Source organism: Typha latifolia, chromosome 2, assembly GCF_019914945.1.
Source record: "Typha latifolia isolate L0001 chromosome 2, TyphaL0001v2, whole genome shotgun sequence".
NCBI classification, from domain to species: domain Eukaryota; kingdom Viridiplantae; phylum Streptophyta; class Magnoliopsida; order Poales; family Typhaceae; genus Typha; species Typha latifolia.
The window spans coordinates 834,263-848,461 of NC_133087.1; the positions used below are offsets into that span (position 1 = coordinate 834,263).

Genomic DNA, 14,199 nt, shown 5'->3' on the forward strand with positions numbered 1-14,199 from the left:
TGAAAAGAAGAGGTCAATTGCAGACCAAATATATCATAAATAATCAAATGAGAAACATGGGCTGCTGTAAATTTCCTGGACTAGTACTAAACGCATGAAGCTATTTCATTAGAAAAAAAAACATGTTCCAGTTTTCCAAATGTGATGTTCAATCTTGTCAATACCACGACGCAGGTCAAAAGCCAAATAGAACTATGACCACAACAATGTATTTGAACCGATAAAGCTCAAGATTGAAGATGTCCATGTAAGTCCACATAAAGGCTTTATTTATACATGTTTTCTGGTTCTTCCATTACAGTTCATACTGAAGAAAATTTAGTCTTACGAGAATATTAACATCATTCCAGATGACCAAATTATCTGCATTTCTGCAGACATACATAGTAAGAGACACGAAGAAAGACTATCCATCAGGTTACCCAAAGGAGCAAATTTAGCTTGATCTAGAAGGAGATGGAGAACTGATCAAGCGATCTGCAAAATTGAAAAAAAAAATCTAGCTTAATAAGTGAGACATATCTGAGTTGTGTAAACATGAATATAAAACACAAAGCTAAGTTGTCGAAATACTTTACCCCAAATTTATTCTTAATGACAGCCAGTAGCTCTTGTGGATCACGTACTGTTTGTGCATAGGCATCAATCTTGTTCAACTCCTAAAAAAAATTTACTTCAATTAAAAGATAGCAACTGATAAATAGAACGAGAAGAAGATTAAATGTATATTACAGTGTGTTAAAAACTGCAAGTTGAAGGCCTACAGGCGGTATATAGAAATGAATGAACTAGGCCATGAAATATCACCATCTATTCCGATTCAAAACAATATGGTGTCAACCTGACATCAACACTCTTGGTGTAGAATTAAAATGTTAACCTAGGAAAATTTAGGAAAGATATATGTTTGCCATGAATTTTACCAGGCAGTTGGCTGGTAGGACTAACCAACCACCTTAGTGGTAATAGAATCTACTCATGCAACAAGGGGGGAACAATCCTAGTTCCACTAGACATTCGGGCCTATAACAAATTTTTTTTGAAAAAGTGGAAGAACAGATTAGGACATTTTTTAGTTAAGGTAAAGAATTAATTGAATCAATCATAGGAGGATGTCAGAAGTGGTGACTTCAAGATTGGAAGTTATGGAGGATATGTGGAAGATAGAGTTAGATAAAGGGCACACAAGGGATGTTCAATACTTGGGCTTGCCTTTGGTGATGCATAAAATGGAAAAGACTGAATATAACATACTTTTAAATTATAAGCATCTAGACTAGGTATGAAATTCTAAATACCTCAATCCACAGTGACAGCTTGGGCCTGCCTTTGGTGATGTCATAACCTTTTATATCAGAAAAGAAAATCTGAAACCTTTCGATAAACGGAGCATAGGCAATGTCCACCTAGTACTTACATTTGGGTCAGTACTCAAAATTTAGATTATAAAGAAAACAGTAAGAGAACATGATTTTATACTTATCCTCATTCCCTATGTCAAGATTCTTATCAATGATGTTGAAAGAAACAGCATAACAGATGATTATCAGGAAAGCTTGACAACCATCAGAATATAAAGCTGAATAATTTTGCTTAAGGTCTTACATAAAGCATTATATAAGCATCAATTGCAGATTTAGCAATTTTATTTGGCAAGCTCTATAGCTAACTCTCAGTGACTAGAAAAGGATTTCATAAGTTGATTGATATCATGTAGAATACTACTTAGGTCTTAAAGACTCAGGAAATTAAATATTTAAACGGAAACCTGTATGCATACAAGAATTATAATGTGTATTATGAGAACAATTGGAAAGACATTTAATTGCCAAAGGTACATAAGTTTCCAACCAACTCCTATAGTAAGCATACCAACGTGTACAATAAAGAGAAAACAGAGTAATACCAAAATATAGTTAAATATTCACCAATAAAGGAAATGTCAAGCATCTTTCATAATGATTAAAGACTAATCACAGCATAAGCATGGTGATATACAATTTTACACAATTAAAAATAAGGCAGACAAGAAAAAAGAAAAACAAGAACTGCATATCTTTTGGTGCATTTATTCTAAAGCTTGCATAGTCAATCAAGGTGGAGCTAGTCGTTTATTAAGCAAACAGTTGGTGGAATATATTCTTCAAGTGTTGCTTCTTCAGATAACATTTCGTTATTTACTAGATATTACCAAAGCTGAGCCTGTTAACTGGGTAACAGTAATCAGATCTAATATATCTAGTATTCCACCAACTGATGCAATATCTAAACATAGTATGATGCTACAATGCCATCCTTAACACTAACACATAAAGGTACATAAGTTTTGTTACTTAACCACGGCTTGATAAGTTTGTCCCATGTATAATTGTCAGAGTTCAAATATCTACTCCATTCTAATCACAAGGATATAGGGGTGTGTCAAGCAAAAAAATCAAAATTACTTACTAGACTGAACTGCCCAAGGAAGAAAGGTCCATCATCAAATTTCAGAAGTGCATCTTCTACTTTATCAAAGGCAGCAACTGCAGAAAAGGGCTTAACCAAATCAGTGCATGATGGTTAGACTACGAATTCTTCTTGCAAACAAAGTGCAGATTAATAAGAGTTTGCTCTCACCAACTGTGTCATCCACATCTCCCTTAGAAGGTAATGCTTTGAATATGACTTGGATGAAGGAATCACTGTAAGCAAACAGCTCCTCTGCAAACTGACGCTTTGCTGGATCCTAACATATCCTCAGACATGTCAAATGATTGAATAATGCAGAGGTGACTTCAACCTACACAAACATCAATTATGTCTTACTTCGGGAAGCAGCACGGGACCTTCAAAATTAGAATCTATATACTTGATCAAATCCAGACTTTCTCCTTTGACTTCATTATTATGTTCCAAAGCAGGTACCTGATAAGAATTTTCCCATCCATGTTATGTGCAGAAACATGACTAAGAACCATTTTTTTTAAGTAGCATCATGTTAGCTAAGTAAACACGTCAAATATTGCTAAACTAAGTCAACAAGCATCGCCTACCCAAGGATGTAGTCTCCTGAAGCACGAACTGATAAAAAATAAACAATGACAAATCTGCTAACAGGTAAGTGACTCAACTTAATCAAACTATCTGCAACAGTATTCTACTTGCTTGTGGAGTATCTAACAGATTTTTAAATCCCTACAGTAACAACTGTTTAATACTGCTAATTGTGGGGCAATTTGTCCTTCTCAGATGATATATACAGCATCGTCTGCCATTACTTTATACAACCATTTGAACTGGTAAAAAAGCATGTAATTTCCTTTTCCCAGGTCAGCAGTTTCTTCAAAATATTAAACTCCATTTGGTCTGAATAATTATGCTCGTGGCATATTCAAATTCAGATTCATAAATACTACTCTTTTTCCTCCAAAGGGACAATAGGCAATCAAGAGAAATAGATGACATGATATTAACCAAACAATTGGGTATAAGGTGACGCTAATACGATCACCTCTACACCGATCAAGGAAGGTCATTTGCTAAAAATTACATTGGCGCACTAGATGAGATTGATCACATGACATGGAAGTTAATTTACCTTATTTGGGGGGTAAACCTTCTCCTTGTACCATGCAGGCCGATTTTGCAAATCAATTGGGACCAATTTAATCTTTTCCTGCAGCCCCTGTTTCACAAGAATAGACAATTTATTACAATTACTTGCCTCAATTTGTACAGAAAAGCTAAAATGCTAGACATCCTAGAAGAGTAACAACTACAGAAATAATCAATGATGGACCAAAATAATATCTGAGAGTTTAACTTGACCTAGAAAAGCAAATGCATAGTGCACATAAACCTAAAGAATTAGGATACCTTGTAGTTTCTCGCAATCCAAGTCCGCTGCGCATATGGGCATATGTAGGATGTGTACAACCTTCAAAATTAACAAAGAAAAAAAGACAGAAATTAAAGCTAAAAAAGGAGAAAATTCGGATCTAAATAAAACAATGAGTTCGTTATATTAATTACCTGGTGGTGCCATCAAACAGATTGGGTGGTTCAGCAGTAGAATCGAGAGAAGGGGGAAGGATCTCCATAAATCTATACCAAACAAGATCACAATTAGAAACAGGACTAAGTACATTTAGACCAAAATTACATCTAGAAACAGGAACTACTCCAGAAATATCAAAGCTCGAGGATCAAATCTTGCCAATAGAGAAGGAGAGAAACAAAGTAAAACATCACCGACACTCAAGATTGAAAGTTGGGACCGAAACCTCGATCGATATAGTGATATCGTTCTTAAATCTTGAGCGAAATACGATCAAATTACTTGGAAATCCCACAGTTGAGAGATAAAAATTGACACGAAATGGGTTTAGAAACACGGGAGGTCCAGAAATTACCCAGGCGCTGTACTTGCCATCCCTGGATCGTATGACTGCACGGAAGTGTACACGTGGTTCCTAGCCACGTGGAAAAGTTCAACTTCACCTACGTCGTCGAATGCACTAGCTTATTAGGCGTTCACATCCATGTGTATTTTTTTTTTCCAAGAGAAATGATGTATAGTTGGAGAAGTTTAGTTCGGCTCGACTCGAGCACAACTCTATAAGGCTCCAACTCAGCTCCTCAACTCGTGGGCTGAATGGGCTCGAGACTAGAGAGGATCGCCATCGGTGTTGTCTCGGTGGTGAAGATGGGATTTCGGTGGAGACTAGAGCAGATCGTCATTGGTGCCTCGGTGGTGAAGATGAAGATGAAGATAGTCGTCTCGATGTCGCCTTGGTGGTAAATATGAGGTTTTAGTGGAGACTAGAAAGGGTCACCAATGGTGCCTCGGTGGTGAAGAAGGATATAGTCTCCGTCGGTGCCGTCTTGGTGGTAGAGATGGGATTTTAGTGCAGACTAGATAGAGTCGTTGCCGGTGCCTCGGTGGTGAAGATAAAGATGGTCGCCGTTGATAATTGGTGGAGAGTTGTGATCAATGAGGCGATAAAGATGGGGTTTTGGTGGAGACTAGAGAGGGTATGGGGTTGGGGAACGTCCGGAGTCTAGCACCAATGAGGATGGGTCATAGGTTTGGGGAGAAACTAGGATTTTTTTCTTTATTTATAAAGATCATATTAATCGTTAGATTTCTGATTCAACAATTCTAAATCTTATATATATATATATATATATATATATATGAGCCAAGCTCGTGAGCCTCACGAGCCCACATGCTTTTTTGACGGCCTAGTGTAGTATGATTTATAGAAGAGTGGATAAAATAACTCTTTGACATAAGCACCACATTTAGCCTATAATAAACAACATTATAAATAATAAAGGGTATCAATTCTCATGGCACACAAGAAAAATTAAGAGCGAAGCATAGCCTAGTTTTTTTTATCATTTATGAGCCCGAAGGCTAGATATGGGTTGGACAAAGGGCCAACGCTTCAAGCCATATACATCGCCGAACAATTATTTTGAACCAAACGCCGCTGAGACCTACTCTAAGGCCCAAGCCGTTGCATTGTCAAGCTGTTCTTCTAAGCTAATCGCACTGTCGAGCCATCAACTGAATCGAGCCAAGCCACCAAATAATTTCTCTACAATATTATTTGGGGTTGGAGTTAAACTCATGTCTAAGATACCTACCAACTCTACTAAAGTTGGTTGGTAAAGCATAGCCTAGTTAATTCACAAAAGTATAGAGCCTCGAATCAGCATACATACTTTGTCAAACTAGTAAACCAAGATATGGTCTCATAAATTCCCTAAGGAAGATTGAGAGCTCGCCAACCAAGAAGGGAAAATAAGCATAAATCTAAAACCATAAACTGCATCAAAGCCCAAACACAAAAGAAATAGCGCCCTCAAAATTCTCTACCAACAGAAGGATAGCAGAGAGACGAAGCGGTGCAGGAAATGGCACCTTAGCTTGGCACTGGCATTCTCCACAATATGGCGTTCAACTGTTTGGCCTGCAAGTGAGAAAAGGGAATAAAAGAAAAGCTTGGGTATTTTTTTTTTACATTTTTTATTGGTCTCATAAGATGCTGACCAATCTGAAGTATTAGTATAGGAGATTAGTTATAGGGGGCGTAAAATATTTCTCAAAAATCATATACGAACAATATCATAAGATGGACTACAAATAACTTGATTAATCTCTTATTATCAAGCATTTTTGCAGTCGGAAAGTTCATGTTAGGCTGTTAGCAGTAAAATTGTCATGGTTATCCACATAACAAAACTGAAGAGTATCTCTCATGATATTATGAAGCAAGTGGAATGAACAAATGACAAGAAACTCGAGAGCAATCCAACAGTACATTCAACATCTTACTAGTGAACTAATTAATAAAACAAAATATTAGCTAAGAAAAAGAAAAAGAAAAAGAAAAAGAAAAAGAAAAAAGTGGGGCTCTCGCAGATTTCTGTATTAGGGAAATGTACAATATGGCCTGTCCAAAACCAACTTGCAATGTTTCATTACACACTGAGATGGGAGGACCTGAAAAGTGAAAAGAACATAGAGCTCAGAATTAAGGCAGTGTTATGCAAATGGCCTTTTTAGATGAAATTAGGTGCGTAAGAAACTTTGGATTCACATCTGTCTTCACATGTTCTTCACAAGTTTCTTCCTTCTTTTGCGCGGTGACTCCCTTTCGATCCAGATAGATGCTTTGGCCCTAAAAGTATAATGAGGACCCGGAAAATCTAACAATCTCACAGACAAATGAGCTAATCTCAGTTTTGCAACTGTAAGTCCTCAGTAGAGCTTCTTTCTCCATCTAGATAAGCAAGGATCACATGCAATCCAGTGTGTGCTTGTTGAGAAAAGTTGTTGTTCTGATTTCCTGCCGAAGAAAATGGGAAAAAAGTGATATCAACAACTTAGACAAACTATGCAAGATATTACCTTAATGACATATGACTGTTCTTGCCAAAAGTTGACACAACCAATTCGGTATTCCATAAAAATGGACAACTGTATAACTAAAGTTGGGGCCCAAAGGAAGCAAATATCTCAGCACAAGTGAGTTCATTGAAGTGGACTAGTGGAGAGAACACAGAATTGAGGGCCAAGGACTACAGATCATCAAACAAAAGGCACATCTATATGTATACAAGTATAGATACAAAAGCACACTGAGGCGATAAATGAAAAAACATTAATCTTCACTGGAAGATCCAAATGCCTTTTTGAGTATAAAAAAAAAAGGTCTATCAACATACTACCTGTGTGAATCTGCAAAATTTGCAAGAAGTTGCACACAAATGCTATTAAGCACCCTAAACAAGAGAGGGTTATGGTATCATCGATATTCTCCTGCTAGAGAAACTTAGTTAACAGATAAGATGATAATACTAATTGGTAAAATAACAAATAAAAATATATGCTTACTGCAGCTTATGCGTGAATTGCATATATAAGAAGAATTACCTATATTCTCATAAAATTTCCCTTTCATTATCTCCTTCAATCAGATTTTTTCTTGAGGCTCAATAATGCTCCACCACTGAGACATGTGGCAACAAAACCCAGGGAGACCTCAGTTGGGATGTGATAACCTGCCAAAAAGTGATTCCAACAACAGAAATTTTATTTAAAAAAAAACTAAAAATGAATGGAGCATGAAACAAGAGAATGCATGTTTTATGTACATAGATCCTCTCAAATGAAACAAGAAAATGGTAGTAATGCAAGTTGACTATAAAACTGTACTATGTTCAGTAGCCGCTCACCAAAAAAGTCCAAGATCATCTTTGTCCCTATGAAGCCCAAAACAATGCCAATAGCAGGCTGTAAAAGAATAAAAGGAAAAGAAAGTGTAGAGTAAACATTTCAATATATCATCCATACATAAATATCAAACAACAATGAACTCTGATAGAAAATTTTGTGACCTCATGTAATGAAAGGATTCCACCAAACACATATTGGCTGTCTACCAAGATGTTATAATATTCAAGTCCATAAGAAGGAAAAGTATGGAGACCTTAGAGCAGTTAGACAACCAATGTGTTTGATGTTGAAGATCTATCAGAGAAAGGTGCACTTGATTGGTCATTACTACATAAAGTAAATTGAAATGCATCACATAGCATGATATTTCATATTGGCAACATTCATATGCAAACAAAACACATATTCATACGACACATGTACACACAATCACAGATAGTATATACACAAGCATAATAGCAGAAGTAAAACATATAAGATATAACTGAATGCCACATCAAGCTTTAGAGTTTGTAACTGATTTTACATTTCCGATCATATATCCTTTTGATTATACGTACATAAAGATAATAAGTAACTACAAAAGGTGAAACTACGCACAAGTATGAGGGCAGATATAAGAGCAAGTTAATACTCACCTGTAAATACTCCAAGTCAGACATACTTTCAGAAATGAGTACATAAAGTGATCTCAGACCTACACGACCCATTGGGATATCATGTCAACCAAGCAGCCTTTACAAGCAATGTATGAATTTATCATTCTAAGTAAAGATTAACAACAGTAAAACTCATGATATATGATATTAAAACTCAAATTCTATCATGGATATATTCTCAAATGAGCTAAAACCCTACCTTCTCTTCCATGGGGGCATGCCAGCCAGTGGCCAGCATAGCAAACACCATGACACGGGTATGGTTAAGTTTCATCTTCCTCCAAATAAACATGTCTACAAATTCCAGACTCAGCAAGACAGAATTCTAATTTCTTTTAATATTTTTAGGCCAGCATTGGGGGTTATCGTGATAAATCACGTCAGTACGGATATCAACAGTGCATGTGTCTCTGGCCAAATGGCATACAAGGTATGGTAATCTTTAGTTTAGTCCACTGGGTTTGTTATTATGATGGTCTAGTGATCATCTTCACCCTTCCTGTTTGCACGCAGCAGGAAATATTGCTCAAATGATACTCAGAATAAGCATAGATTAAGGATCCTAAGATTTCATTGTTTTGTATTCTGTAACTCAAGAAAGATCAAGAAAAATGCAACATCAGTAAATTCCGCAAAGAAAGAATTATCTTATGGCTCCCATTAGCATAGTCATATCTAGCAATTTGAACATAGCATATGATCTGAAAAACTAATAAGAAAATTCTCAAAAGTTTATGGCCTTTATATCTGACAGTATCTTAATCCTACCAACTTAATACAGAGCATAATCAACTGGACCACCCAATAGCCTTCATTCCTGAAACTACAAAGAATACTAAAACCTGAAAACCAACTCACTACTACTTTGCAAGACCAGAAGATGATAGCTTAATTGCAAAAAGATATCATTATCAAAACCTCTGATGGATTGGCTAGAAACTAAACATAAATGCTGCAGTTATAAAGCTGTTGAAAAGCATAGAATACCTGAAATTGCAAAAAGATTTGAAGAAAATACAATGAGTGGATCCTTTGTGACACCAAAAACTGCTGGTATTGAGTCAATCTGCAAGCATAAGAATCATCTCTTTCTCAGAAAATGAGAAGATGAGAAAAAACAAGTCCCACAGATTAGGTGTGGAGTGACCTACAGCAAAAGCGATATCACTGAGCTCAATAACTGCAACTGTCAGAAGCAAAGGTGTGGCCTGGAGACATATTTCCAACCAAAAATAAGTAACGGTTCATTAACATGATCTTAAAGTTATTTCCAGTACTTAGAAGGTATGTAATAGATTCTTGAGAGTCTAAAACTGTAAAGCCATTTTGACAGTAATATCTTAACACAGAAAAAAGAAATGCATAGCATCATGTAGTCATTCTTATTTAAAATAGTAAGGACTTACTTTCCAGGCACCATCTTGAATTGTTAAGAACCGATCACCATCATAAGAGGCTGAAATATGAGGGTATTTATGGTGAACATTGATCAGAGTAAATGTCAACGATTTGAAGAAGACATATATACTCAATGGTAATTTCTACATGAACAAAAGGGCTAATCCACAATGACAGTCATCTGTATAACTATAGCATCTCTCAGAAATTTGATGTTACTTCTTTTTAAAAATGATGAGAGTTAGATTAGTTTCAATAAGCTTCATTGCTTACACTAAAGAATGCATATCGTTTTTTTCAAAAATCTGATCCCAATCCTGAAACCGATACTTAGAACGTTGCTCTAAACAACTCATTTTACTCAATATTCTGAAGAATCCAGACCCATGTTAGATACTACTTTAAGAGAGAAAAGATGCTTCTTTACATGGATAACTCAATGCTATACTTAATGAGCTAGTCAAGTTTTATCAAGCACATAACTAATATCTATTAAAAGTAATGAATGAAATATTGGAAGTAATAGGTCACCGGTAACAGGAATGAACTTTTGGCATGTTTTCACAATAAAATTTTCAGCAAGATCAGTTTCTTCGTCTTCAGCAGTAAACAGCTGTCACAGAATGAACAGTTTTAAAATTAGTGAGCAGAAAATTAGGCATTATGTTACTTAAAATTTTATTCGCAGAAGTGGCACATAATAAAATTAAGTACTATACAGAAATATGTGGATCAAAGATGCTTTTAAGACTTAAAAACAAAAAAATGCAACCTGTATTTATTCAGAACTTCTGAGCCAATAAAATGATCAATAGCTGATGTCTTTACCTAAAAACTGAAAAGAAGAATTCTAATAATTGTACTATGGAAAGATATGTTCCAGCTTGTTTAGAATGACATGGCAATAGATATGAAGCATATTCTGGAGTAATCATTCATTCATTAACAGCAAATTTTGACCTTGTGTTACAACTTCTTTTCTCATTGATGAATTTCTATCAGTCAAGCTTTTCATATTCTTTATTTTAATGAACATTTGCCAACAATAAACATCAAGTATAGACAGTGATAATTATCTAACAGAGTAACAAAGAAATTCACCTTGTAAGATGAGAAGAGAAGGATCGAAGCCAGTAACAAGTTCACTGCTTCAAATCTCTAAAGATAATCACGGAGCATCAGTATTGCAGGTTACTAAAAAAAATCACGTAAAAGCTAGAATGCTAGATCAAAATATGTTTACACGCTAAAAACAAGTATTAACCTGAAGAGTAGCTGCCCCTAGTAAGATCATCACTGCACGAAAGACAATTGCTCCAACAATACCATATGTTAGCACGCGGCTCTAAAATTCATTGTGACATACATAAACATAAATCCAGAACTAAGTAAAAATTGAATAGGTCACTATCCAGAACTGATCATACCTCATACATCTTCGGTACCTTGAAATACCTAAAGACTAGAACAAAAACAAAAAGATTGTCTACTGACAAACTCTGTTCCAACAGATATCTGCATCACAATATAACATAAACATAATCAAATATATCACTCTTCAAGAAATTATAAACTTAATTATGTTGAATGAAGGACTCTATGTAGAACAAAATTCAATAGTCTACGAAAATGACTATACATTGTAGCACATAAAAAATAAATATATTTGCAGAAGAACAAAAGAACAATTATGTACCACCAAGTTCTGCATCAGATTCATAATTCAAGAGGCACATGTTAACCGACCAAAGAATATATGGACCAAGATCAAGATTTTTGCTTCGTTCAGCATGTCCTGGATGAAGCTTTTATTAACTTAATGATATCTCAAAGCTTCCAGATGAGAGCATTATTTTCTGAGCCATAATCCTACAATGCTATATAGGAACACTTGTAAAAGTTGTGAAGTACAAATTGTACTATATTTCATATGAGATGTCTTATAATGTATGTATGTATCTCCATCATTATAGAAATGCCAAATCATGTAAACAAAATTGTAACAGGAAACAAATTTTAATGAAGTTATGGTGTCAAGTTCCTATGGTAATTTTTCCCCTACAATAATCTTCTTATCAAAGATCAATTGATTAAGCTTGTGTTGAAGATCACACACAATAAATAGCTAGAAAAATAAATGCTTTTTACTAGTAGTTATTGTAACTGACGAGAGTAATTCTTTTCCCAGGTTCAATGTGACAAGACATGAATTTCAGGATTGAGGTAGCCATGTCATCATAATATGACTATACGAGGAAGCTGAGTCCAACTCTGGCAATGTGAATATAATATCAGTCAGAAACTTGCACTGATCATGTTGCACAGAGAAAACAAGCGATGCAAAAGCAGTCCAGTTTCTGAGAAAAATATCTCCAATGTTTTCCACATTAAATTTCCTGCATACCCTGCAAAATATTCAGATGCCCTTCCTATTCCATCCTTCAAACCCACGGCAATTCCAAAAGTCACAGCAGCACAAACCTACAAAACAAATAATACACCTGTCCTTGGTTAAAGATGGGTATGGGTATTAAGAAAAATTATCACCATATGATCAATCTATTAGACATGCAAAACACTCACCCAGAATGCAACAGTTCTAGCAGAAGATGTTCTGTGATTCTCTACGTCCTGTCCACTGCTTAAATTGGGCTCTGACATAAGCCTACCATCATCATCTAGTTCATCACGTGACTGAGAATGAGGCGTTCCCAGTGCTTCTGTGGATCCATTTCTAATCTCATCATAATCAAATAGAGAAGGAGCAGGGCACCAGGATAGTTTATGAATATCTTAAAAAACTATGAGATTGTTGAAATTATATTATAAAAATCTTCAAAAAAGTGAAGAATTTAGCAGTTAAACTGATACTGTGTTCAAGTTAAATAAAAATTATAGTCAATAATATCCTCAGAAAATAGAAGAGCCAAGAAATTTGAATTAAGCAAGAAGAGTAGAAGTTACAAGTTTGCATAGAATCAAGAAAAAAATTGAAAACACAATCCGTACTAATTCCCAGTGTGATGTTGTCCTGCAAGACTTCTTAAGATCTTACACATGCTCAGAGTTAATTTCCTCACTAGGACATCAAAGGGAAAGTTTTGAAAGAAGAAAAAGAATTACTGCTCATAGTTAGTGAATATTGTAGTTCACAGTGCATACTGATGCGATGGCTTTGATTTGCTATTAGGTAACGCCACTCACCTTGAATCCAACCTGAACCCTAATACTTGTTTAATTTTTGTGATAAACACTACCTACAATCCATTACCTCTGGATCCTATTCCAAAAGTATCGGTAATCAGGTGTGGTTTTTGGAATCCGAACCTGATAAATTGCTTGGATACCAGTGATTGATAGGTCATTTGGGTCCATTGCTGACAATAGTAAATGTTTGTAAAAACAAGATTCACTATTTGAATTTTGAATGATCAAAATTATTCCACTGGGTTTTTACACGATCTCTACAAATCTTCTAAGAGCTCAGTAGTGCTCTGAAACTTCTATAGTACTTCAAATATTTGCAAATTCCCTAATCCTCATCATTGTCATAGTCAATTATTTAAGTCCTCATCATCCTTGACGGCCTGGCATCAGAAATGCAGTTGTCAAAATAGGAACAAAAGATGAACCCTTCAACATGGATTCTTCCAAGTAGGGGAACAGAAATCACAAAATTTCTGCATTTGGTTCATCTTGCCTCTCCATAAGGTGCAGGTTAAGTAGGGCAATCAAATGATGTACACACGACCTGACTAAAAGGTTTCTCCACTAAATTGCATATATTGCACCTTCGTTACAAATCCATGAACTTTGGAAATGAATTTTGTCAATATGTAGCAACCGTTCCCTGGATAGTTTACCAGTTCTGATATCCCAAATCCTAAACTGTCAAATTTAAGAAATGGAAGGAAAAAAAAAGGATCACCAGAAATAAAGAATTCTTGCATGCCTAACAATGAAACGGATCGCAACTAATCTCACCCTTAGCTGAGATGTCTTCTTGCTCGGTTCCTTTGGCGCGCCACACCCGAAAGAAATCCCGGCGGCAACGATCTCTTCTAACTGAATTCTCAATCAAGAAAAGGGATAGAATATAGAATCAAACATAGGAAGAAGATATTATGAGAACTCTTGGCAGAGGGGCCTACCTGTGGAGAAGGACGAGGAGGCATGTCGAGAGGAGAGCGATGCGGTGAGAAGAGGACGAGCCCCAAGAGGTTTGCGAGCAAAGCCAAAAGGGATTTGAAGGCTTGGGTGGCGGATTGGCGAGGCTAATGCCATCGCTGGAACTGGAAGGGGGGAAGAAGGATAGGGAAATGGGCGGGGGCGGGTATGGTATGTTAATATGTTATCCTTATGTCGTCACCGACTTCACCCGTTCTTTTAATATGTTAAATATTATTATTATCT

At 35.9% G+C, this 14,199-nt stretch overlaps 2 protein-coding genes across 7 annotated transcripts; both read right to left on the bottom strand.

The window, feature by feature from the left end:
• Window positions 1-240: 240 nt before the first annotated feature.
• On the bottom strand, window positions 241-5,127 carry LOC140782296 (protein IN2-1 homolog B-like). Of its 4 annotated transcripts, none has more exons than XM_073128787.1 (10): window positions 4,395-5,127; window positions 4,015-4,086; window positions 3,859-3,919; window positions 3,581-3,667; window positions 2,809-2,907; window positions 2,620-2,728; window positions 2,449-2,525; window positions 1,299-1,406; window positions 579-659; window positions 241-477 (listed from the first exon to the last, which is right to left on the bottom strand). In XM_073128787.1, the coding sequence occupies exons 1-10, from the start codon at window positions 4,412-4,414 to the stop codon at window positions 469-471; spliced, it is 723 nt and encodes a 240-aa protein (XP_072984888.1). In that variant the 5' UTR covers window positions 4,415-5,127; the 3' UTR covers window positions 241-468. The 4 variants fall into 4 exon arrangements, with proteins under 4 accessions (XP_072984888.1, XP_072984889.1, XP_072984890.1 ...); XM_073128788.1 differs by having other exon boundaries at window positions 4,266-4,419; XM_073128789.1 differs by having other exon boundaries at window positions 4,199-4,396.
• A 1,097-nt stretch (window positions 5,128-6,224) lies between these two features.
• On the bottom strand, window positions 6,225-14,151 carry LOC140781359 (thylakoid membrane protein TERC, chloroplastic). Of its 3 annotated transcripts, none has more exons than XR_012107700.1 (16): window positions 13,938-14,123; window positions 13,771-13,851; window positions 12,370-12,506; window positions 12,191-12,267; window positions 11,214-11,301; window positions 11,051-11,131; window positions 10,888-10,944; window positions 10,318-10,399; window positions 9,795-9,844; window positions 9,540-9,596; window positions 9,376-9,454; window positions 8,368-8,426; window positions 7,729-7,786; window positions 7,427-7,554; window positions 7,222-7,312; window positions 6,625-6,839 (listed from the first exon to the last, which is right to left on the bottom strand). XR_012107700.1 is itself a non-coding variant. In XM_073127299.1 (15 exons), the coding sequence occupies exons 1-14, from the start codon at window positions 14,068-14,070 to the stop codon at window positions 7,463-7,465; spliced, it is 1,131 nt and encodes a 376-aa protein (XP_072983400.1). In that variant the 5' UTR covers window positions 14,071-14,151; the 3' UTR covers window positions 6,225-6,839; window positions 7,427-7,462. The 3 variants fall into 3 exon arrangements, 1 of the variants encoding a protein (XP_072983400.1); XR_012107701.1 differs by having other exon boundaries at window positions 7,219-7,312; XM_073127299.1 differs by lacking the exon at window positions 7,222-7,312 and having other exon boundaries at window positions 6,225-6,839; window positions 13,938-14,151.
• Between the last annotated feature and the right edge of the window lie 48 nt (window positions 14,152-14,199).

Excerpts from the sequence above, each read along its gene's own strand:
- LOC140782296 (XM_073128787.1), bottom strand. The coding sequence starts at position 4,414 with ATGGCAAGTACAGCGCCTGG. Across the intron at positions 3,668-3,858 it reads GGATTGCGAGAAACTACAAG|GGGCTGCAGGAAAAGATTAA; the intron begins GTATCCTAATTC and ends CTTGTGAAACAG. Across the intron at positions 2,729-2,808 it reads GTCCCGTGCTGCTTCCCGAA|GATCCAGCAAAGCGTCAGTT; the intron begins GTAAGACATAAT and ends AGGATATGTTAG.
- LOC140781359 (XM_073127299.1), bottom strand. The coding sequence starts at position 14,070 with ATGGCATTAGCCTCGCCAATCCGCCACCCAAGCCTTCAAATCCCTTTT. Across the intron at positions 10,945-11,050 it reads TAGGGGCAGCTACTCTTCAG|AGATTTGAAGCAGTGAACTT; the intron begins GTTAATACTTGT and ends GATTATCTTTAG. Across the intron at positions 9,597-9,794 it reads TTCAAGATGGTGCCTGGAAA|GCCACACCTTTGCTTCTGAC; the intron begins GTAAGTCCTTAC and ends ATATGTCTCCAG.